The 25,477-nt window shown below is 41.6% G+C and overlaps 1 protein-coding gene across 1 annotated transcript; it reads left to right on the plus strand.

Annotated features, from left to right (window-relative positions):
• Window positions 1-1,389: 1,389 nt before the first annotated feature.
• Window positions 1,390-24,492, plus strand: ngfrb (nerve growth factor receptor b). The gene is made up of 6 exons (XM_070927567.1): window positions 1,390-1,425; window positions 5,120-5,261; window positions 10,540-10,896; window positions 21,012-21,246; window positions 22,902-23,062; window positions 24,149-24,492. The coding sequence occupies exons 1-6, from the start codon at window positions 1,390-1,392 to the stop codon at window positions 24,490-24,492; spliced, it is 1,275 nt and encodes a 424-aa protein (XP_070783668.1).
• Window positions 24,493-25,477: the final 985 nt, after the last annotated feature.

Raw genomic sequence — 25,477 nt, forward strand, 5'->3', positions numbered from 1 at the left:
AAGGACTGCACTGAACAAAGTAATAACATTTGAATCTCCATAATAGGCGTCATTATTGTGCCATGGAACATTTCATATGAGCAGTCCAGTGTCCTTTAGCATATCAAATGTTTGGGATGCACCAAAACAACTGCAGCGAAGTCCATTAAAAACACAAGAGATAGATCCTTTATTTTGCTGCAGGGAAATTCAGTTTGTGATAACTGTGCACGAACACGACAGACTCTCACAAACCTCACAAACAACTCTGTCAATGTTTTAAATCAACCTGCTGTTTTTCTGTGTGGGACACATTGAACAAGGTGACATGTATAGTCATGATCTGTAGTAGAACATGACGGGCTCTCCGGTTTATATCAGGACAACATTTGGCCTCAGGTGTCAGCCTAATCCAACAGTAGATTGCCTCTTCTTATGCAAGGCAGCAGTGTTTCTCAACTCCCATATATAAATAATATATAACGAAGAGTGGAAATGGAGCAAATTAGTGTAACAAATAAGGGAAAAGAACTGGATTGGCACAACAATGCAGTTTTTGTGTATCTAACTGTGGAGGGATGGGATGAGGGATTCAGGGGTAGTGACAACATCATACTCTGATTAAAAGGTTGCTTTTCCTTTAATGCTGCTGCAAATGTTAGTGGATGTATACCTGTGTGGATCTCGGGTTTCTGGGGTCCTGAGAGGGAAGTCTGGTGATGTGGCTGCTGTCTTCAGGTACTGACAGGCAGTAAAACAAGGTCAGCTCGAGGCTTCAGGCAGAGATAGACAGCAATCTAATGGATCTCTCCCAATTTTAAGAGTGGTAGAAAAATGAAACATTTAGTCAGTTGGTTGAAGTGAGACTTTCATTCAGCTGGCACAGTCTGTAAACCGCATCCTAAATGGACGATTTACACAAGACTTAATTAGTCAGATGATAAAAATTTAAGGTGGTTGGTTTGTCCGACTCAGCAAGAACATCCCAGAGCACGAAGCTGTGAAAGAGAGAGCAGGCTCGTGTGTGTGTGTGTGTGTGTGTGTGTGAGTGTGCGCGCGCGCAGTGGGCGTGGATAGGGAGACGTCTCCTTCCCTGAAGCCGTGCAGCTGAGCGCGTCTGTCATATGAGCCCAGCAGGAGAGAGGCGCACAGAGCCGAACATCCAATGGGTCAATCTTCACTCACTGACTGGATTCTGTCTGCAGCTTCTGGACTGAGAGATTCCCCGCTGCCATACACACCTGCTACAGCGAAGAGTCGCTTGGAGAGTTTCTTTTTGGGTTTTTTTTAGAAAGTAAACTCAGTCGAAGCGCTCGGACGCAGCGATGTCACTTGGAAGTTACTGAGCATCCTGCTGCGTTGCATCCGATCCGATTGACCTTTTCTGGGTAGATACAAAGGAGATACAGGATGAATTCCGCCTTCATAGCAGTGTTACTTTGCGTGGTGAGTAGCCTCTTACAGAATCAAAGTGTGTGTTCAAAGTTTGCCATACCCTTAACACCTGCTCAGATGAAACTCAAAGACACTTTCCACAGCTTTTCCTTGTTCCAGCCTTCAGCAGCCATCACGCTCTGACAGGAAACTTACCGAAACATCTGTGTTACAGGCTTTTCCCTGCATCGCAGTTAGATTTGAAGCTCTTAACTTACTTTATGACGGTTTCACTTTCACAAGTCTGATCTCTTTTTTGGTGTGCCACTTGTTAGAATGTCTTCAATAGATCTTTTCGGTCTGGGAAGTAAGACTCCGTGTCCTTGCACCTGTCCTGTCTCGTAAAGCAGCAGAGCGGATGTGAGCAGCAGCCTATTCAGGTTGATACTCAGCAGCTCCAGTTGCTGGATGTGTAGTTCCACCCTTCTCTGTTACATGTGCAGGACAATAACAAATGTCGCAGTGGTCTCTCACAGTGTGTTAGCTGATGACGGCTTTGGTGAACTTTGGAGTGACTGATTTTTTTCCTCATAAAAACTCTTGGGAGCCACAGCTCACAATCTCCCTGGTTTATCTCTAACTCCTTCGAGGCTGCGCAGGCCCACGAAAAGAAATATATTTTCTTATTTCTGACAGGACATGGTCAGCCAGGGCTGCGCAGAGATTGTCAAGGTCCTGGTCTAGGAACAGGCTGCATCTCTGATACATGACAGCTGTTCCCACTGATGGGTATGCATCCTCTGCTGGTGCTCAGCACATGCAATATTGATACAGCCTGACCCCCCCCCTCTCCTCCTTCCACCTCACACTCACCATCACTCTCTTCTTCTCTGCCTGTCTCTTCCTCTCACTTCATGAGGACATGATGATTCATGGGAGGGCATTAGCTGTAATGTCTTTGCCACCCGTTGTTCCCACTGCAGTTCAGGATCCACGCATGGGTTTAAATTAGGCCCAGCTTATTGGAGGGCTGGTATGGTGGAACTCTAATGGCTTAACAAAGGCTGACAGTCGAGGTCCAGAGGTTAAGTGCCTCCAACTGAAAATTGACTGGAGCATTAGTAAGATTGGTTTGAGCTCTGAAGTTATGTGTCCAGATGCTTCTGCGCAGGCATTTGCGTGCGCTTGTTGCCGTGAGTGCACGATCAACTTGCCTTAGCTCCAGGGAGATCGGCTGACAAAAGTTGAAGAGTGCAACCCTCAAACTCCCATCTAAAGGCCAATTACAGGAAACACGTCGAGCTACAACTTGCTAAGTGCCGCGCTTCCTTTTCTTTCATTCCACAAGCTATTTGCTCAAATCACATTACCCTCTAATTCATCTGTATATGTCATTAGTGATGCACTTGAATCTCAGTTTTTTCGGCCTCTGAGATGTTTTTTTGGTGTTGCACCCACACCCGGAGCTAGAACAGGGGCACACACAAGAAATAAGTAGAAGCCAAACGCTGGAACTTGGAGTCATTTCAAAAGCGTCAGTCAGACATTTTGGAGCAGGTTTGTTCACATGTGCGGTTGCTTGTGTGCGGGTGCAAACGCGTGCGTGCCAATGGGGCGTGTGCAATGTATGTGGGGGCAGTTCAGGGGAAGGCAGGAGACAGATGAGCATGTGTGGTGACAGATTTGATTCATCTCTAATTGAATGCTTGTTGTTGCGTAAGGTGTGTGTGTGTGTGTGAGGTAGAGAGAGTGAGGAAAGAGAGAAAGGTTAGGGAGGAGAGAACGTGAAACATTTAATTGCTCCACAGTGAGAGTTTCTCATCTCAAATGTCAACTTCTCTAGAAAAGAATATTGATGTGAAACCACTCTTGTGCATATTCAGTGGGTTTCTACACGTTCCTAAAGATCCTAAAACAACTGTGGAGTGAAGATTCATTCATTTAAATGAAATTAAAGCATAAAAGTTACAGGGTGAAATCAACGTCTTTTGAGCATATTATCAGCTTGGGGTGACTAACAGGAACTGTCTTCCTGTTGCAACGGGAAAGTTTCAGGAAACAAGCAAAACTTTTAGATATTATCAAACATCTTGCATGAAACATTTCAAGTGAAATGCTTCACCACAAAGCCAAAGATGCATTCTTGAACATGGATAACTGAATACCACAGACTTGAAGGTGAATGGGCCGTGACACCATCAAGGGCAAGAGGGAGACGCGCGCACACACACACACACACACACACACACACACACACACACACATTACCTGCCAGCTGACTCAGAGGTGCCTGAGGCGACACTTGATGTTTTTTAGAGCTATTCTCTCTCTTCAGCAGCATTCCACACACACTTGAGGCCTGACGGATGACGATTTATGTTGAGTGTACCTCCTTCACACTAATGCACCCCTCAATGTACACACATGCACGCACACACACCCTGAAACTGTGTTAATTGTGCAAGTTATGGCTCATTCTTCAAACTATATTCAAGGTGATTCGCGTGTTGCTCATGAGGAAGCTGTAACATACAGTTCTTTAAAATTCCACCTCTGCTACTTTTTATGAAATATGGGTTCAAAAGACATAGCTTTCTTTTGACCTCTGATCTGCGTCTGTCTGCCAACAGAAGATTGTTTTTAGGCCATCATTTATGAGGTTTGACATAAATGATGGCCTAAAAACAATCACTCCTCATATATCTGGAGAGAATGAAAGACAGACCTCCTCTGGCTCAGTGTCAAGGTTTGCTTTGGAGATCAAGGTGTGCGGAAGATGATATAATGCAAAAGGCCACACGAACTCAAGAGGTCTTGCATAAACACAGACTCTGAGAGACATCCAGGCCCGGACGTGAGCGTGCAAGTGTGTGCACACTCTCATGCATATTTACACTTGCATATGTAGAGGCACGCACAAACATCTTCACCTGTCAACGGCAAAGATAAAGCACTCAACAGGTTACTGTTTGAAGAATGCAGAGAAGACATAATCCAGCTTTACCTGAATGTGTGATTTTGTTGACTTTCTGTATCTGTGACTGTGGCTGGTTTCTTTAAAATGAACATATTTGATGCAGGATTAGAGTTAACGTTCAACTTAAGGCCAAAGTGACTCTTAGTGAGTCTTAGTGAGTCTTAGTGAGTCGTGTAGGATCAGGTCAGAGCTGTGGTTTCCAAATGTTTTGCTTTGAGACTCTTTAAAACAAAGCAATGTTCCTGTGCGACCTTACATTACAGGTCCCATGTGTTTACAGGTTGAAAGCAGTTCAACCAAAGAGTGATTTTTCCTCCTCAGATTGTTTCATTTGAATACTTTTAGAAGCCTGATAAGGGAAAGCTATGTAGTGTTTCACAAGAACACAGAAAATAGAGAAAGAACCTGGACAATGAGTAACATTGGACAATGTAGCTGAAATCTGCTTTTTCTTCTTTCCCTTCCCTTTAATCATCTCACAACTCCTTAGATTTATCTTGCAGCCTGTTGCAGGGTCCTGACTCCTGGGCCCAGTGGTTCCATAAATAAAGGGGACGCAAGACGTTTAAAGGAACAAGAAAAAATAATCTGCTTTACAGAGCATTGTTTATTTTGTCTTTCTTGCTGTTGCTTTTTCCTGTGAAATACTCTTTGGGCTTATGGGAATTAAATGAAAATAAATGAAAATGGCTTTCATTAAGTCATGATTTGAGTGTTAATGCATTGTTAATCTTATGGATGCTGCTGAATGAAGATGTTACTCTGAATGCTCTCTCTGGTGATTGGCAGGTTGGGGCTCTGGCCAATAAGGAGGAGTGTTTGTCGGGCCAGTACACAACCAGCGGAGAATGCTGTGTGCAGTGCCAGCCCGGCGAGGGCGTCGTCAGACCATGTGGAGTCACACAGACTGTCTGCGCCCCCTGCCTTGACAGTAAGTAACTCAAAAAACAGCAGTGTGAATGTCATGTACACACACACACACACACACACACAATTCATAATGTGCATATGAGTGCAAAGACAATCATGCTGAAGTAAACAAAAGCACACGTGTGCTCTTCAACATTGATAATTAAGCTGTGTTGGTAACATGCCTTAATATAGAGATAGTGACACACACACACACACACACACACACACACACACACGCATACATCAAGTCATGTGTTCAGTTGTGGTTTTAACGACCAGTGGTAGTGATTTAGTGTTTCATCTGACACAAAAAACACTGCTGCCACTGTGACTTCTCTCTGTAAGTTATATAATCCTCATACAAGTCCTCTACTGTACTTACTGTCCCTGGAGGAGACACATGGTTTAAACAGCAGTTTTCTTCTTTTATGGACTATTTGAGTCACAGTAAGTATGCAGGATCGTAAATTACAACAATGTTTCCGCAAAATGAGATTGAATTAGGATTCAACATTGTGTTGCCGGCCAACAGTTAATAAATCTGGATGATGATGGTTTCTGAAGCTTTTGACAAAACAGTCTTGTTTTAGAAAGACATTAATAGTTGCTGTAATATTTTCATTGTATAGCAGTAGTAGTTGCATTGGTTGTAGTCAGAGCCATGCCTCAAATGTGGCTAAAAACAGATTACCCAACATAATAGACCTCATCATCGGTTTGGATATGAGGAAAGGTTACTTTTGAAGAAAAACAATTTGTACTATTTGTGTGCAATAGCCCAACATTATCATTATTATCGCAGCTGTGTTACATGTGTCAGTAACTGATAAACGTCTCAAATATAATGCAGATTGTAGTCTAAACGTAAAGACTTATACTGATTCAACTGCATGTTAGGGAGTAAACTATGCCAGACGTAACATTACTGCCCTCCTCATGGCCCTCACCATGTAGGGAGACAAGCTGTGTTGGACCGTAAGACTTTATGAGGACAGTGATGTTGAGAGGATACAAGAGTGGGACCAGTTCCAAATGTTGTTGCAGGAAAAGAAACAGTGCAGTGGAAGATATTTAGAGCACCAGACGAGTTATGTCACAGTGATTAAGATGGTAAGCAGTGTAAATTTTGATTTTGTAAACTAGTGACCGCAGGGCTCAAAAGATTTAAGGTCTTCTCTTGGAGGTACATTTCTGCTTGAGTGTTGGGAAAACAAATGCACATTTAAGTTTTTTTTGTAACTTTCTCATGTGAGGTCAAAGGTCATCTTGAGCCTGCAGAGGCCGGGGTTGGTCCACGGCCAGTTCCTATATTCCCAGAGTTTTCCTTGTATGAATTCCCTGACTATCCTGCGCCCAGGAAGAAGTTGTAAACCTCCCTGGGTCAGTGAAGGATGGCAAAGCTTGAGCCAAGGAGCCCCAAGGTCAGAAAATGATTCAGACTTAAGGTCATGAGAGAAGTCGCAAAGAATGTGGACATGAAGAAAAAGATTTATTTCCATTTTTGTGGGCCTTCTTTGGGATGATGTATGCTTTTAAAAGTGTGTCTCAGATCAAGAGTTTCAACTTTATGATATGTTGCTGCCTCGTATAAAAACATTAAACCCCAGACTGCTTATCATGAATTATCTTCTGTTCTATTTATATAAAAACTTCATATTTTACAAAATGATTTTAATTAATGAAATCTACTGTGTCTCTCTGTGTCGGCTGCTTTCTGTTGCACAACATGGACATTTTCAGGGTGATAATTTAACAGTCTCATAGACACAGACAGCGACAGGCCATCAAAACTGTCATGGGGTGAGACAAGCTCTGCTCTGACTCATGGAAAAAGAGAAATGTAAAGCAGATAGCTCTCCATCAGATAACATCACAATGATATTTTAAGAACACATCAAACATATTGATTAGATCACTAATGCAGGCTGATGGGGCTGGAGTGGGCGTGTACAGAAGCATTTTTTAACAACAACTTGTTTTGAAGTCTCAGCCATCAGTGGCTTATTATTGTGTCCTACCTGTTGACCATCCACTAAACCAAACCAGTGATTGTCCAATCATAGCTTAGCAACTGTAACTAGGCAAGGCAGGCATGTCAAGCTTTGGTAAGGGTGGTACAAAGAGTTAAATTGTGGTTTCTTTTTTTACCCTCTCCAAAACCAACAATTCAATAGCAAAAGTGCAAGAAATTGATTGAAAAGGGTGTTTTTTTGTTCTAAAGTAAGCTGCAAACGTTAGCATGTTTGGCTAACTATCTTACTGCCTGACCCAGTGTCCTCGGCTACTATATTAGTGTATGTAGGCTAACGTCAGCGGCTCCTACCTCATGAACTATGAACACAGAAATATTTCTTTGTGTCTTTGGCCTATGTCATTTTTTTTTCTTCGAGGTGTGACAGAAACTACTTACATTTTATCTCCAACAATCATTCTTCCTAATTTTCTTTCAACATCAACTCCCACCCACCATATGTCTTTGGGTGTGTTGTTTCAGGCATGTTGATAGCGTCTAATGTGCACAAGCATCCATTTATAAGAGACAGGCTGCTTGTGTTTCCAAACAGTGTTCAGGCTTCATTTTGTACAGATAGTTAACAGGGGACCGGCTGAAGTGCTAAGAAGGACAGCCAGATGAAACACGAGGAGGAGTTTGGATGAATGAACAGATGAGTGGAGATGAAACAGAGAAAGTACAGCTGTACAGCTGGAGTGGAGACAAGGCAAACTTCTCAGCCAGCAGCTAATGGTTCACACACACACACACACACGTACAAACATGTCCAGGAAAACACACATTTAAGCACACAAAAAACTCCCACACTTGCACCCAACACACACACCTCATGCTGCACAGATAAAGACAGGAGTCCTTTTATGGGTGTTGAAAACAAAGGATTGAATGTTATGAGGTGAAAGCACTGTTAGGATATGATATGCTGAGCCAGGAAAAGACCTTCTGTACCCCCCCCCCCCCCAACTCAATCACCCCCCACCCCTTCATGCTGCAGGCTAGCGTTATTAATGTATTGACTTGCATTATTGATGCATGGCATTATGATAATGGCTCTGAGAGTACTAGTGGGGAGGGGGCATGATGGTAGTCTGAGCGTGTGTCTGTTTGAGGAGAGGGAGGCTGTTGCAGGAGATAATGGGGTGGGGGGTGGTAGGGTTGTGTAACAGGGTATGACTGGACACCAACAGGCCCAAATACGAGGGAGGGACGATAGTTTGTCCTCTTCAGACATAATTAAACAAAAATGTGAAGGATGCACATTTGACACCATCAATTTAGGACAGAACTGCACACACGGACTCAAATGACACAGTCTCCATTTGTCTCTCTGTCTCAGTGTCTATCTTTCCTTATCTCTGTTTTAATCTCTGCATCATCAGAGTGTTCGCCGTGGTTGGTGGTCCAGTGATGCAGACCGAAAATGTCTCTTGAGACACTTGAGACACCGAGCTGCAAAGGGTCTACGCCCCCCCTGTCTACTACCACACACAGTTTAAGCCATTTTTAAGCCAAAGTCCCAAACACTTGGTGGTAATAGCTTCTGACATGTGAATATAAATGAGAAAATAATCAACAGATTGATCAATAATTGCAGCACTAGTTTAGTTTAAGCAGAAGAATCTCAACAGACAGGACAACTGAGGCAGGATCTGGAAAGATGAGATCTGGGGCTCACAGTTATAGTGAGTGACGTTTCGACATAAAGCTTGTCTTCATCAGAGTAATTTAGGGTTGCAGCTAACAGTCCATTTCATTGTCGATTAATCTGCAGATTATCGTCTTGATTAATCAATAAATGGTTTGGTCTATGAAATTTAAGAAAATAGTAAAAAAAAAAAAAAAAAAAATGTCTTAACACCCAGGTTGATGGTATCAGTTTGCTTGTTTTATTGATATTAAGTTTATTATCACAAAACAAAGTGAAAAGATGGAACTAGAGAATATTGATTAAACAATTATCGACCAAGTTGCTGATAAATTTTCTGACGGTCAACCGATCGATTAATCGACTGATCATTTCAGCTCTACTCAGGGTGGGAAATTAACTTTTTAAACCAGCCGCTGGCAGAAAAGAGTTCAAATTGTATATTGTACAGATTATGCAGTATATACTGTATGATAGAATTTTTTGAGGTCATATTTTCACAGTTTATCCCCCAACCTCCCTATCTCTCTCTCTCTCTCTCTCACACACACACACACACACACACACACACACACACACACACACACACAAGCTGCTCTTACAAATAGGCCTGCTGCATAATTTAGCGTGTTTCCCAGTTCTCTATCCAGTCGAAATACAATTCCATAAAACATGCAATATTGATTGCATGCTCTGCAGATATATGTGTCCGAGGAAATCTTTCAGGCACACAAAACATTCATGAAACATATGTGATGTATGTAAATTCATCATCTAAAAAAGATGTTGTTGCTGCTAATGCAGGCATGACCCTAAAACTGAATTTGCATGTTAGAGTGACTTTGGAAAGCTGAATCCAAATTTGTTCTGAGAAAACAGTTGAGAAACAACATGATTAACAATTCCACTTGTGACACACATTTAAAACAGCAAATGTTAAGATGTAAAAAAAATGCATTTAAAAATAAATAAGCATATAATGATATAGTCTAATAATATCCTACGCATATTATTCTTTAATACAGAACAGTTGTTTAGATATTTTTCTTGACTAAAACTAAAGTAAAGACATTGAAAAATGTCAAAGGGAAAACCTCAGTATTCCACGGTCTCAAGTAAATGACACAATCAGTCTTTGATCCTGGCTGGAAGTGTGTAACTTCTGCTTGAATACAGAAGTATTTGGGCAGAAGATATAAGTATCCTAGAGTAAGAATAAGGAATAAAAGGATTTTTGAAAAGTGGACAGTTGAGAGAGGCGACAGGAAAATAGGGGAGAGAGAAAGAGAAATACAAAAATCAAGAGGATTAGATGGAAGCATGAAAAAATATCTCCAGATTTGTAATCGAGCAGATTTTTAAAAAATATTTTTGGCTCTTGTGATGTTGGTCAGACTTTTAGGATTATGTATTCTGCTGGGATCGTCTATTTTCTCTATTAAAAATTTGCCATGAGAATAATATGAAAGAAGCTATAATCACATTTTACAACACACCTAAAACAAGACTTTTTTGTCATATTTAAAGGCAAAGTTATATACTGAAAATGCTTTTAAAGGGATGGGTGAAGAAACAGAAGTCAGCCTTCTGGCTGTTCAATTTGAAGTTCAATGGCTATTTTCTTCCCTCTCCTTTCAGGTGAAACCTTCTCAGAAAACTTCAGTCACAAAGAGAAATGTCAGCCCTGCACAGTGTGCGGCGATCTATTGCGCATGAAGGCGCCCTGCACAGACTCCAACGACGCCACCTGTGTGTGCAACTACGGCTACTATCTGAATGAAGTCTCACAGTGGTGTGAACCCTGCACCAAATGTCCTGAAGGCCAGGGCATGCTGTACAGCTGTGAGTTTGACCATGACACAGTGTGCGAGGAGTGCAACGGGGACACCTACTCAGACCAGGAAAGTTCTCGGGAGCCCTGCATCCCCTGCGCCACCTGTGATGAGACGGAAGTGTTACAGCCCTGCACCTCAGTCACAGACACAGTTTGTAAAGGTAAGACAGTTGTGTGTATATCACATCACGGTGTACTTGTATGTACCTGCCGGATTAAGACACTGATATACTCCAACATGGATATTTCCATTATTCTGTTTATACTGCATTGGGTGTCTGCTGACATCTTCACACATGTGTAGTCCGCTTTTAGGCTGTACGCGGTGACGAAATGTAACTCATGCAGACCCTTACAGCTACATAGATGTGTAAAGTTAAACTTAAAGGGAAAGTTTGACATTTTGGGATAAATATATACGGCTACAGCCAACAGCCAGTTAGCTTAGCTTGGCACAAAGACTGGAAACAAGGGGAAACGGTTAACCTGGCTCTGTCCAAAGGCACCTTTTAAGTTCACTAATTAACGCGTGTATGTCTCGACTTCAGACCTGTTATCACCGTGAGGTTGCCAGGTAACCAGCTGAGACTTTAGGAAATCTCTGCGCACGGCCAAGAAGTAGTTCAGTATTCAGCCCACTGTATTGAGTTGACAGTGGAAATTATCTATATTTTGCAATATTTTTTGAACTGGCCTTTATTTCAAGGGTATTAACTTCAAAATGTTCAAGACACTAAACTAAAAAAAAAGTGAAATTCCTCAGAAACGGATCTCTTCTTTTAACAAGACAAGTAATTAACTTGGTCAGAGATTTATTTTTCAGCTATTTAACAAGTGGCTGTGGGATGACCCTATCTAAACACAGGGCAAGTTTATCATGAACTACTGTGCAGAGCCATCAAAGTTGAATGATGGAGTGCATCGCCCAGGGTCATGATGGCCTGAATAGAATCCATGTGAGCACATATTTGCTGTACGGCACTGTACGGACAGTTCGAGGCACTGGACATCTACATTGTCAGCCACATAATCAGATCATCTCAGTGCGACATTGTAGACATTGTTGGCCCATCGACCTAAATGCCATGCCGAAGCTTGTCTCATTGTCTTCACAGACTCATCCCATCCACAGATACAAAGACCACACTCTTTCTATGTTGAGGGTTTAGAAGGAGGTCATATCTCTGAACGGGGCTCTGAATTTCTTTTATATTATTGCACCCTGTGGGTATCACACTCCGAATCACGAATTCCTTATGACTGCAGTCACTGCTCATTCCAATGACCTGATGCCTCACAGATTAAATCAATGCTTTTGTGAAATGACAATAAAAGGAGTCTGTTGATCAGCCATGCAGTGTGTTGGGGCAGCGGTTGGAAGGATGTTGTTATCACAGTGGTGAAGACAGAGCGAGTCTCAGGCTAAAGGGAGTCTTTTGTGCCTCTCCCATGATCCTGTTTGGCCTGTGAGGGCTTTCAGTTTAGCCCATGGGGCTACTTGAAGGAGCTAGTAATCAGTAAAACAGACTCGTCCTATATATATATTTTTGTGACTATTTCTTCATTTTTTTTGTCCTGTTTTGAGTATTTGTGCAAGTTTGTAAGTTTTAAATTGCAGGATTTGTATTATTTATCTTGTAGATATCAATGAAAATTGGCTGCTTGAGCTGGGCAGACACTGTTCTTATTAAACCTGATTTTAACTCCCAATATGTCACCCACTACCGGGTTTTAGAATCAGGCTGAATTTCCACCAGGCGGCCTTCAATTTGAGGAGGGTTGTGGCGCCAGATTAATTGCTTGAATGATCAACGATCCGGCTGTTGGAGTAGATGCATGTCAGAGATTTTGGCTGGCTGTTTTGCAATTTGCAGTTCTGGGATCTGATTTCTCACATGGCTATCGTCAAAAGATCCATTACTCCGACAATTTGGGAATTGCACTGCTGATCACCCACATCGTGACCGGCCAATCGAACTGTACAATGTAAACATAGAAGTGGTCCGTTTTGGCCGTGGACATAAAACATGTGATTAAAACATGTAATGTGATTAATTAATGCAACACAGAAGATTAATAAATTGTACAGTGTCTGCCCAGCTTTATAATAACCAGGGAAAATACCACAGACAGAAAAGGTTATTTGATAAGCAGAAGTGGACACAACATGTATTAATGTTTTTCCACCAAGGGAACCACTGCTGCAAAAACAATCTTCCATTGAGGATGACGCGTTAATGCAGCTTGATTCAACTTGTGGTCTGAGAGAGACGTGTGGCGGATGGAAAGATCATTCAAGATCAAGATATAAGGAGCCAGAACTCCCATACTAAAATATCCTTTAGATAACTAACGCAGTACACTTCATGATGACTGTGATTCCAGGCATGACAGCTCACAGCCCACCGTGTATGGGCTTCATCATCATGTTATTCCTCACTTTAACCCAATCATGTGCCCTTTATTTCCAATTTAATCTTTTTACTGAAGAACAAGCGTTATCAGCGCTTACAAATCTGTAGTGCTGCCAGAGGTCCACATCCATTAGTGTTGTGGAGTCAGGCGACACAGGCCTGAAGGGTAAACACAGTCAGGAGGGTGCAGAGAGAGAGACGAACACACAGAAGGCCACTGCCCGTGAAAAGACAAGTCATAACTTGAGACACTGGAGACATAGTTTAACTCAAGGTGGAGGGACCAGAACATCCCCTTGACTATACTGTAGAATGTCTTTCGAGAAGAAGCGGATTTAACACCCCTTTATGTGGATACAAGCTCAGCTGATGTGTGGGCTGAAAATCCAATTTCCTCCCACACTTCCAAAGGGATTATTGTTCTTTTTTGTCTTATGAGGACAAAAAAACTCACTCTGTTCTTCTCTCTCTGATGGTAAAACATGCTTATACCACAGAGTTGAGGATCTGAAGGCATGATGCTTATCTAAAGAAGTGTGATATGACTTCTACTCTTCTGCAGGCCGCCGAGCAAGGTCAGAGGTTGAAGGTCATGGGAGGCTTGTATGTGGAGGGGGGTCTCTGATCAGGCAGTATGAGTTCCCCCCAGGGGACATGTACTGAACAACGTGGCATAATCCCCACAATCCTTTCAGGGGTCACAACAACACGAGGCAAATGAAGTTGATTAGCGCTCTTATTAACCGCCCTTCAAAGTGACATTGACTGTGTTCTCATAAATCAGCTAAGACACACCAATACTGTATGGGTCAAACTTGTCTGCTAGAAATGTACCTGAAAATATTTTTTGAAGAATATTTAATGCCATCCGGATTACGTTTTCTATTTCTATTTCTGTCTGGCATGTCTCAAAATGTTGACAGACAACGTTGTTTTCTGCCAAATTATTAAATCTTGCAATACAATATCTGCTCATGGCCTTGAGGTTGGTTGTGGTTATGTTTAGGCACTCAGGGCACTCGGTAATGTTATGGAAAAGATCACGGTCTCGGTTTAATGCAGATAAAACTACGCAATGCATGAGACACCACATGTTCATTAAAATTTAACTGAAACCACAAACTTTCACTAACCTTAACCAAAGATCCAGTTGTGAACCCTGGTCTCTTGTGTCACAGTCCTGAACTTTACACTTTTCTGCCGTACTTCACTTGAAATTAAAAACCCTGATAACGCATTATGAATAGGAGCGGCCAGCCAAGCTTACACATTGTGACAAGGCCCTTTCCCACCATGGTTAAAGTTGAATGAGCAATGCTTGCATTTGACATTGTGCTCGCTGCCTGTTCTTATCAGCCTGAGGTTTTGGCTACGAGCCCTCGAGGCTAGTGGGAAACAGAGGCTTTCACTCTTCGACCCTGTTCCTCTTTGAGATTGTACCCAGGAGTGCCTGCACACATGTGGACTAACCTATCACCCAAAGCCTGGGTTTCTGGTCCTGAGGCAGCAGGGGCAACAGGTTGAGGTTTGCAGAACACATGCAATTATATTATTCATGCACATACACGTACTATAAGGAAGGATTACTCAAATATGAGTCACAAAACACACACAAGAAGCCATATGTATGCAGACGGGCGCTGATACTCATGCTCCTACACACAGACTGAAATCAATGCGATAACTTATTGAACATTGCAGATCTGAGACAGCATATGGAAAGATGAAGGTCGAGTGGGTGCGGTTAAGAGGAAGCAAGAGGGGGGAGGGTGATTGGTCCAAGTGCATTTGGTTATTGAATTGATAGGTGAGTAGGAGGAGGGAGCTGTTTCCTTCCTGAGTTTGCTTGACCTTAACCATCGACAGGCTGCCCTCCAGAAATCAGAAAGCGTGATCTGCTAACGAGCCCCATGCACAGGACTCAGGGCCAGACCAGTTCAACTAAATCAAGATATCTATAATCTAAATATCGAGTATCACTCCACCATGCATGCCACTTCAACATGTGGATTTTTCCAAAGCTTGACAGGCCTGCCGCACTTTGTTATGGTTGCACTGCTATGATTGGACAACCCCTATCCGTGGGCGGTGCTTAGTGAATGGTCAATTCCACCAAGAATCGGACAGACAGATAAAGAGACGGAGACAAATGGGAAAAACGATAAAGGGCAAAATGCCATCGACATTTCTGATTTCCTGCGCCCAAAGCATTAGCACATCAATAGCTGTGAAGAACCCCCAACCCCAGTCTGACTAAACAATTCACCATCTTTGTATTCCACAGTCTCTCATTGTGTGGCTATAGCTTGGTCTCCACATATCTACTGACCTATATCTCTACTGACTTGGGCTCTATGGCCACAGTTGACCTTCTCTCCTTAACCCTTTTGCTCCCTGCTGCTCACAGTATGAGCATTGTAACGAGGAAGGAAGTTTTAAAGTCGACTGTGTGTCTTTCTCCGGTGCCAAACAAGAATCGACTCCTTGTGGTCGTGACTCAGTCTCCTGAAGTTGCCTGTCATCCATCAGGAATTTACCCCTCGACATTCCAGGGGACATTTTTGGAGGTGATTTGGCATGAACGAGCCGCTCTGGTCCAAGGGTGATCACAACACTTGCGCTTTCGCTCGTGCCGTTCATTCATTGCCAAAAGTTCTGCTTGGGGAGTCAAGGTTTTGTCCTCGTGAGGATTTACAGTATGTGTTGGGGGATTGTGTCTCTGCCAAGTCTTTTTCTCAGAGATATCTATATATCTTTTTATCTGCCATAGCGGTCCTGAGATGAATTACTGCACTGTAGCATAGAGAGGGAATTTCATGGAATTTTGTTGTTGGCTCATTTGTTATGCATTATTTCTGTCATAGTGAAAGCTGGTTTTCTAGTTATCTACAATTTATGTGTTTTTGAAATCCTTTATAGGCACTAATATGCCTTTTTCTGTATTTGTTTGTTAATTTGCACTATGTCTTAAAACAAAGAAACAATAAGAAATAAATACACCAGAACAGTAGCACATTTCCGAATAAACAAAGTTTGTTATCACTTTCTAATAAGGCACCCATTATAAAGAGTAAAGAGTAAAAAGTTGTAACTAATGGCTTTATTAATGGCTAATAAATCATTAACTAACGCTTCATGGATCAGTTATAAATCATTAATTAGAACATGTTTGAGGTTGCCAGATTATGAAAAATGTATTTGATTTATTGGACTCTATAACCACTTAGAGTGTAAAAAAGGGCTGCAGAGAATCTGGACCAGAATCCATTTATTAATGACTGATTAAGTATTTATTAATGATGACCAATTATTCATAATATTCATATCATACATGCATTCAACTGCATTATTACCAAACAGAAAGCAGCAAAAGCAATTTGTTCACAACCTGGCAACCCAAAACATGATCTAGTTAATGGTTTGTTGCTGCTCTATAAAGTTTGATTATTAAATTATTTATTAACCATTCATAAAGACATTAGTTGCAACTTTCAGAAAGGGTGCCTTGTTAGAAAATGGCACCCAAATTTAGTGAAATAAATGACAACGAGAGCAGTGCAGAGGAAGGGTAACAGAGAGCTGTAGAAAAGACAAAGATGGAGAAAGCTTGAGAGAGTGGAGAGAGAGAACAGATGCTGAGAATGTGTGCCTGGTCGATAAAAGCGATGGAGTTACTCCTCTGCACTCTCGGGTTTCTCTGGTTGACCTCTACGAGTACTGATCACATTCTGCCGCAGAACAGGCACACAAACACACACACACATAAAGGCGTAGGCGTGCACACACATGCACCCCGGACAAATCCACAAACAGGCATACACATTCAGGGGTGTGTTCGGTCGGGAGCACATGGGCAGAAAAATGAGATGGGTCATGTAAGGTAGGTGTAAGCCAGAGGCCTCAAGGAGAAAGTGTGAGAAAGATGGTGAAGCGTAAGAAATTACAAACAGGGGCAGCAGCATTCTTCATTAATCTTCATTCATCCCTTCACTTGTGCCTGCTGTAACAACATGAATACTATAAAAATGTCAGCCATTGTTTAAGGCATTTCAGGTTTTGTTTTGTAGGCCTTGGCAGTAGTCGCGGCTCTGCTCAGGTGTAATGATATATAATAAAAAAAAAAAAACTTGTTTGTGACCCTCCTTTCCTTTTTGTGTAACTCCAGACTCAGCTTTTAAAGTATATGGTGTTGAAACAGCAGCAACACCTGTTTGCAAGAAGTTGGAATGACGACGAGCTTAACTCAGGCGTGGCTGCTGCAGAATACCCCCCCACACACACACAAACACTCACTTTGAACGCAAATTGCACACACACTCCCACTGTATGGTTATACACACAGCAACGAGTTCCTTCTATATAATTACTCATCTAAAGCCGGCAAGTACACATGTGCCCCAATTTCCAGTCACAAGTTAATCATTAACAAACACAGCCGGGAGGAACATTCCAGTAATTTGACTAACAACTGAATAATGCTTAACAATAAATACAATAAATTGTTTGTTGCCAGGAGTTACAGTTGACTGAACCTATAATTTTGACAGCTCCGTCTCGTTCAGTTTTTATGACCTTAATAACAAGCTATTGCCACATTTTGACCTGTAACATATTTGAGCCTCCAAGTGCGTGTGTGTCCTATTTGGGTGCTCACAGGACAGACACATATGTTAACCCACATTGAATATGTTTTCTGTGTCATAAGGGATTATAATTCACCGTATTTCATGTAAGATGATGTTTCTTCTCATCTTAAATGTATGCTCCACAGTTTGAATTGTTTTGAATTTGCTAAATCAGTATGATTTGATTTGATTTGATTTCACTTGCGTCCCACTGTTTCACATACATAACAAAGCCCAACATTTAACTGCTTAGCTGCAAGTCTTTGTCATTTTTTTTGTCATTTTTTTCTCTAAATGTACATTTTTCTGTGCAATACTTTCTGAAATGTAGTACATACCTTTCTGTTTTTCTCTGATATGTGGATGAAGGTTTTTCCTTAAATTCTTAAATTTTAAACACAAGATTATACAAGTAGCTCATGACTTAAGGGTGCAATATAAGGGAATCGTTGCTGAGTTGATCATAAAAATGTCTCGACATGATAACTCTCTGACTGAGAGCAGCGGTCCAGTAACCACTCAGCTCTCTGCATTGTAAAAACAAGCTGAGCTCAGCAGGAGAAGGTCACTCCCCTCTGAGGCCAGACCGTCCATGTGAGAGGTTGAGCCAGTGGTTCAGTAAAGGCACTTAGGGCCCTGTTTTAACTGTTAATCATAGAGGGAGGGAGGCAGGGAGAGCACATTAATGATGCACAGATGTAGAGAGTAAAGGGAAGGATGGATGGATGATAGACGAACAAAAATAATAAAAGATATAAAAGGTTAGACAACGACAACGACGTGTTTACCATCAATGGGGGGGTTCAGGAGGAGATGAAAAAGACAGAATGAGAGAAAAAGCATCGTCCAAGTGACGATATGACTGACAGGAAAGGAAATGCCTGAAAGGAGCGAGCAAAAGTGTAGCCAGCGGTAAAATGGATAGAGAGAGGATTGAAGGATAAAGAGATGGGGAGGGGGCAGTTGTGCTGGACAAAGAAGATTTCCGTCAATGAATGGTGTCTGGTTTCATGTGTATGTGTTAGAGAAAGACAGACAAGCCATGGTGGTGATGGTGATGATGGTGGTGTGTACATATATATCTGTGTTTGTCTATGGGGGATATTGAAGAAGATGGAATAGAATTTGATATGCTGCCGTGCATCAACAGAAGCCTCAAGCCTATATGTAGTCTGTGTTTCTTAGGCACTTAATTCACGGATATTAGCCCAATATATTCTATTTTTGCATTCCTATAACATCCAGACTCATGATGGATAGTTTAGGAAAAGAAGAATGCAGCAGAACCAGAGATATCATCTTTTTTATTCCTCACATTCTTCTTCCTTTATTACCCACAATGCATCTCAACCGCCGACAGTTCAGTCAGAGACTCTGATGTGTTATGCTAGTAGCAACAAGCACAGTATAAAGCTAAAACAAATTAGCAGCTAGACAAACAGGAAGTTATGACCGTTGTGAATACTTAGAAATATCCACACAAAACAAATGTACTTGCCACGTGTCACATGTCAAATAAAACTGGCACTGTGAACTAGATCACCCCGCAGGGCAACATCTTTCCTGTTAGACTTTAGTGATTCCATTGATAAACGATGGACATCCATCATAATAAGTTAATAGGATGTTCAGTATGTTGGTGTTGCCAACTTCTACAAAATTCCTTCAGTTAAAAGCCCCACAGCAGCTCTGTGCATCCATCTAAAAAAGCTTTCATTAAAAATGTTCTCGCCTCATTAGTGAAAAAATGGCCGCCTCGCATTCAACAGCTCTCCTGAGGTATTCAGAGCCCTTGGCAGCCAACAGGATGATTTCCTGTTGATGATGTGAGTAAATGTAAGTAAGTGACAGGCGAGGATAGGTTTCCACATCCGCGGTGAGGAGCAAACATGCCTGCTTAGTGTTGATGGTTGGAGGAAAGTGGGCAGGACGGGATGGACATACTTGCTCTTACTCTTGTTAATGGCTCCCTGGGGAGGAGGGGGAAATGACAAAGTGATGTGGGATGTAGTGTGAGTGTTTGGGTGTGCTTTTTGTATGTATTTGCAGCATGAGAGACATTTATACTTACACTGGCTATGGTGGATTTAAATCTTGGATACCATTTTCAAATCATATCTTCAAGCTGAAAATATCCTGATCTGCAGGGTATCAAAGAGTCAAACATGTCTCTCCATCTGCTGCTACTGATGGCAGGGCAGCCTTTGGCCTGGAGGAGTTTATCTCTTACGGCTGCCAAGACTTTGAGAAAAAAATGTTCTTTGATTCAATTAGATATGAAGTTATTTCTTAAAATCCAATTGTAAGACTTATGCTGTGTCCCAATTCCATACTACATATTAGCTGTAAGCTGGTTTTAAGTATGTAGTGAGTACACACTTGAAAAGTGCATGAGTGTGCTTTTGATGTTAAGATGTTAGGAGTACTCCACCAGTTTAGTTAAGAAGTATCAAAATTGATGCAGCAGAACCAGATATTGTCTTTTTTCACCTTCTTCTTCTTTGTAAAAACCTGGCATCTAAATTATCCAAAATGCAACCTGACTGTCAATAGTTTCGTCGAGATTCGTAGCATCTGGTAAACTCACTTCTCACCTGGCTGCAAAGATTAAAGCTGCACTATTCAATAATTTTATACTAACAATGGATTAAATTAACATGTGTAATGTGAAACATGCCGTTTGTAGGGACAAACACACAGAAAATTATCACCCAACTCTGTGATAACTCTGTTTTTTAGTGTCATTCAGCTTATTGTTTTTGTTTTACAGCCCTCAACTTTACTGTTTTGGTTAATTCCCACTGCTCTCATCAGTGTCGTTTCCAGCCTAAGCTGGCAGCTGGTTTTTGCAAAAAAAAACTCTGATGAATCCACTGTAGACTACCTGCCCAGCACCAGACTGAAGACAGACAAAGTTAGCGACTAGCTGGTGAACAGAGTAGAGCATTTAGCAGCTAAAAATCCAGATATTTCCCTCAGAAAACAGGACTCCAAATGAATGCTAATGTTGCTCCATGTCTGCTGGAAGTTTGCCATATCAACTTAAATGGTGATAATATGTCGGCTTGTTTCCACTGCCAGTGGCGTGTGCCAAGTGGCCAAAAAATCCATTAAGTTTAACTGACCCTTTAATATCTTAAATGTACAGTAAATGCATGTTAATGCAATGTTGTTTTGTTTTCACATATTCAGTAAGCTCATATAGAATTTCTCTCTATTCCTATTTGTCTTTCACAGCTCTCTACACTCCAGCGCCTCCCAACGTGTTTATGAATTACTCCACGCCCCCCTATGAAGACATTACACCAGACAACCCCCCACCAGAGGGCTCTACAGAGAGTACCACCACCACCACTAATGGTGATTCCCAGGAGAAGCTCTACCAGGGTCTGAATGACAAACTCATCCCCATCTACTGCTCCATCCTGGCAGCAGTTGTTGTGGGTCTTGTGGCCTTCATCATCTTCAAGAGGTGAGGACAGAAAAGAGGTACAAAACAGAAAAACAAGCATGACAGTGTTTTGTAAGAACAAGTTGCAGGTTGAAAGACATTTTTTGGGATCTTCTGATGTGGTGGAAAATCATTCAGCCACTGGTAGGAGAAAAAATATACTTAACAAGTATTGTCACTTTTTTTACACTGTTCCCTTTCCCTGTCTGCTGATCTCCACTTCTTATTGTACATCAAAGTCAAAAATAGTAGTCATATTAATAACAGACATTTAAAGATATTTTGAAATTCAACAGCTGAAGGGAAGGGAAAGGGGATCAGATACTTAACTCAACTTGAATTTCCGCAGTTTCATATTTAATGAAATCTTCTTCTGCTTTTCTGGATGAGAGCACACTGTTGTCCTTTGGGCCACAATATGGTCCGTTTACTCTCTCTCTCTCCTCTCTTAATGCCTACACAGACAGCCCACTGTTAACTGATACATTTTAAATGTACAGTATGTTTATCCAACTATGTTGTGTATGGCAAGGCATGTGTTATACAGTCCAACACATTCAAGACAGATCAGAACACAAGTGGGCAAACACTGAAACTGACAGCAGCATTTTAAATGTTTAGCCTCATTGAATACCTTTACTTTGAGCTGCCTCGCTGTAGTGTGAAGTGTGAAAAGGATGTCTTACCTACTGGTCTCATTTGAATATCATATTTTAAGGAAATTCTGAAGGCATTTTCATTGATGGCATCAGAGCACTGCATAGTGGGTTACTCTGCTGTTCCTGTCAGAGCACCAATCTTTTATGATGTGACACACCTGCTAAATATTTATGATTATGCTGGTTAATCCTAAGGATGTTTTTTTAAAATCATGGTTGTTTAAACTGGTCTGGGAGTGCACAAATGCTTTTTGCTGCAGTACAAACATGTGCCATGGTGAGAATTGATCTGCTGTATGCTCAATTAAAAGTTTCTACAGTAATTATTTGCCGTCTTAAGATTAAGACCAGTGGATAGGAAAGAGAAATGTATTGATTCCTGACTGAAATACTTTAAAGGCATCATATTCTGTAGAATGTAAAGTGAATCCTAGGAGTTTTTTGTTAGCAATGCCAAGGGTTTGGTCATCCAAACTCCTTACATACTGTCTGAAAATAGTTTTAGAAATTGGGATTTTGTAAATGAATCACTGTCCTGCAAAATACCATATTTGTTATGGAGATTTATCTGTCAGGTGGCAGGAAGTGGGTGTTATGAGAATGTCAACATCATAGATGAGTTTACCCAGTTGTGAAATTTCAGGCTTTTTTATAGGTCATAGATTAACCTTTTAGTTAAAGCAGCTATAATCAATTTTCATATATTAGTAATGGATCACATGACTACTTGTATGTTAAAGGGGTCACGTATAGTGATGAACCCACAGACACCCGACTGCAGTTCCCCTTAGCTCTAAAGAGCGTTTTAGCATCTTTTAGCTCATTGTTTTGGTTTTACGAGGGAAACGTTTCTGTTTTGATTAACTTTCACTGCTCTCATTAGCATCGTTTTTGGCCGCAGCAAGCATCTATTTTCAGCAAAAAAAAAGCTAAAATGAAAACAAACACTAACGCAAGGTTCAGGAAAGATCGTGTTCTTTAAAGAAACCAATGGTGAGTTTTTCTTCTTCTCTTCAGGTGGAACAGCTGCAAGCAGAACAAGCAAGGAGCCAACAACTGCACAGCCAACCAGAACCAGACGCCGTCACCTGAGGGCGAAAAGCTGCACAGTGACAGCGGCATTTCTGTGGACAGCCAAAGTCTGCAGGAACAGCAGGCCCAGACTCAGGCACAGACAGGTAACACACAGAAATACCTGTACCTTAACAGAGGCCACTCCCTTAATACCAAGAAATACAATAGCCCTCTTTTATCAAACTATCACACTTAAATTGGGCGTAAGCACGTTTCAGCACCAAAGTCAGTGTTTATCTGGCGCTGAAATCCCCTGGTAATGTGTTTCTTCTAATCCACAAATAAGTCTGATGGATAGTAAACCTGGACTTTGGGTTAGTGTGAGTGTAAACACGCACTGTCCCACCGTGTCAGTCGAAAAAGAAAAGAATTTCCCCTCAGCAATGAGACGTCTGGTGGCTTCATCAACTCCACCTTGAATACAACCTTTCAAACCTACTGTAGCAAATCAGCAAACAAGGATTACAACACTGACAGAGCTACAGTGTTTGTTTTTTTGGCAGCACGTCCTTCTGGCAGTTTCCACTCCTGCCCGGACAAACCAGTTTGAGAGACTTTGAGACTTTTAAAAACCACATGCTTGCCCAGATTATGGCAAAGGAAGAAAATAAAGTTGTGCAAACAGGAGAAAACAGTGTCCAGCCGTTCTCTCTGGGTTTGCATCGCAACGTGGTAATAGGTGGGAAGTGTGGAGGCATTTTTGGTGGTCAACAATCATTGCTGTTGACTCCTGTTGACAATGTGTCCTCTGATTTTCTGCAATGATGTTTTATTGGAGCTGGTCAGCCATAGAGGCAATTGCTACTCATACAATGCAGCTACCAACAGCCTGTACTCCAAACAAACCACTGTTGGAGAAAAGAGCACTCCATCACTTCCTTTTTACTAGTAATTACAGCCGATTGAAAAGCTCGTAAACAGGATGGAAGTAGAATCCTTACTGGGTTATATTCATCTCTATATACTGCTCACATTCATAGAGAGCAGTAAAAGTGCATTTATAATACGTAGTGATTTCTCACAATGTTCCTTTATATGAACCGTGTCAGTCATTTATAAAATGATTCAAATTATTTATAAATACTTTGATTTATGATTAAGAAATTAATATTATTTCACATCAAGCTAATTATATTTAAAATGAGATAATAATTCAAAGAATGAAATGACATGAACTTCTCCCTCTGTAGTTGTCACCATGGATGAAGAGCCTTGTTTGCTCCTTCCTCTCCACACCAGAGAGAAAGTGGAGAAGCTGCTGTTCAGGGGCAGCGAAGGAGACGACTGCAACCACATGGACGACAGCGACTGGTGCAACCTGGCGGGACTCCTTGGATACGAGGATGAGCGGATTGCGACCTTCCGGCAGGATGAGCATCCGGTCCGCGCGCTCCTGTCCGACTGGGCGAGCAAGGAATGCGCCAGCATCGACACACTGTGCACTGCGCTGCGGAAAATCAACCGCAACGACATCGCCCAGAGTCTGGTGCTGAGCCCAAGTGCTGCAAAGCCGACTGCCACTTCTGTCGTGTGATTTAAGCCAGATTTAAACAGTGAGAAAACCACCTGAACCTTAACCTTAACCTTCTTCCATGGCCCCCCTCACTCCATAATTCATGTTAGCACCGCTTTATGGTATTTCCTCATGAAGCCAGCAGTCACAGTGATGATACAAATATCACAAATCCTGAAGAATAATTTCATGTTGAAACAAAAGAAATTAAACAAAAACTGAATGTACCTTATCAAATCAAAGGAAGACAAAACTCTTCACTTAACCATCAGGATGTGCTTATAATTATTAATTCTCTCATTTTAAAATCCCCACAATGTAAAGTCTGTGTGGAGAGAAATAGACTATAGTCATTCCATTTTGATTTATTAACCATGGAGCAGCAGTGGGCTTTGAACTGAATTTATTGTGGATAGCTGGCTCTTTCATTCCTACAACTTGATCCTCTGCACCTTTATTCTTCATTCCTAAAAATGCATAGTCACTCTGTCCCTTTCTTATAGCGTTCACAAGCCAGTGTTGTATCTCTAAATGTTACTTTACAAATCTATGTTACCAAAGAGGAGTAAACATCTCGAGAGCATACCGGACAAGCGACATTACTCACATGCCATGTTAGACTTTTTGAATTTAAGTTGTCAAATGGCTTGTGTCTGTTACGCCCTGCATACCACAGAGTATCTGGATCTTTGCGAATATGACAACTTGAAGAAGGATGCTTGTACGCAATTCAAATGAACCTGTTCTCCTTCAGCAAAAACTAAAGCTGAGTCCAGCTATTTACTTCTATTTTATACTTGTATTAGATTGAAGACACTGAGCTGCAGCACATGTGGAATTACTCTCAACTTTGGCTTCGTCTTAAGTGATTTATGCAGACTCTTCCTTTGTCCGACAAGTGCTATAAGAACTGCTGGCTGGACTCTGTCGGTGGGGGTCATTGACCGAGGCAACATGAAACACTTTTCTATGTGCTCGGGCCTATCTGCATAACACAGGAGCTCCC

Source organism: Enoplosus armatus, chromosome 20 (assembly GCF_043641665.1).
Source record: "Enoplosus armatus isolate fEnoArm2 chromosome 20, fEnoArm2.hap1, whole genome shotgun sequence".
NCBI lineage: Eukaryota > Metazoa > Chordata > Actinopteri > Centrarchiformes > Enoplosidae > Enoplosus > Enoplosus armatus.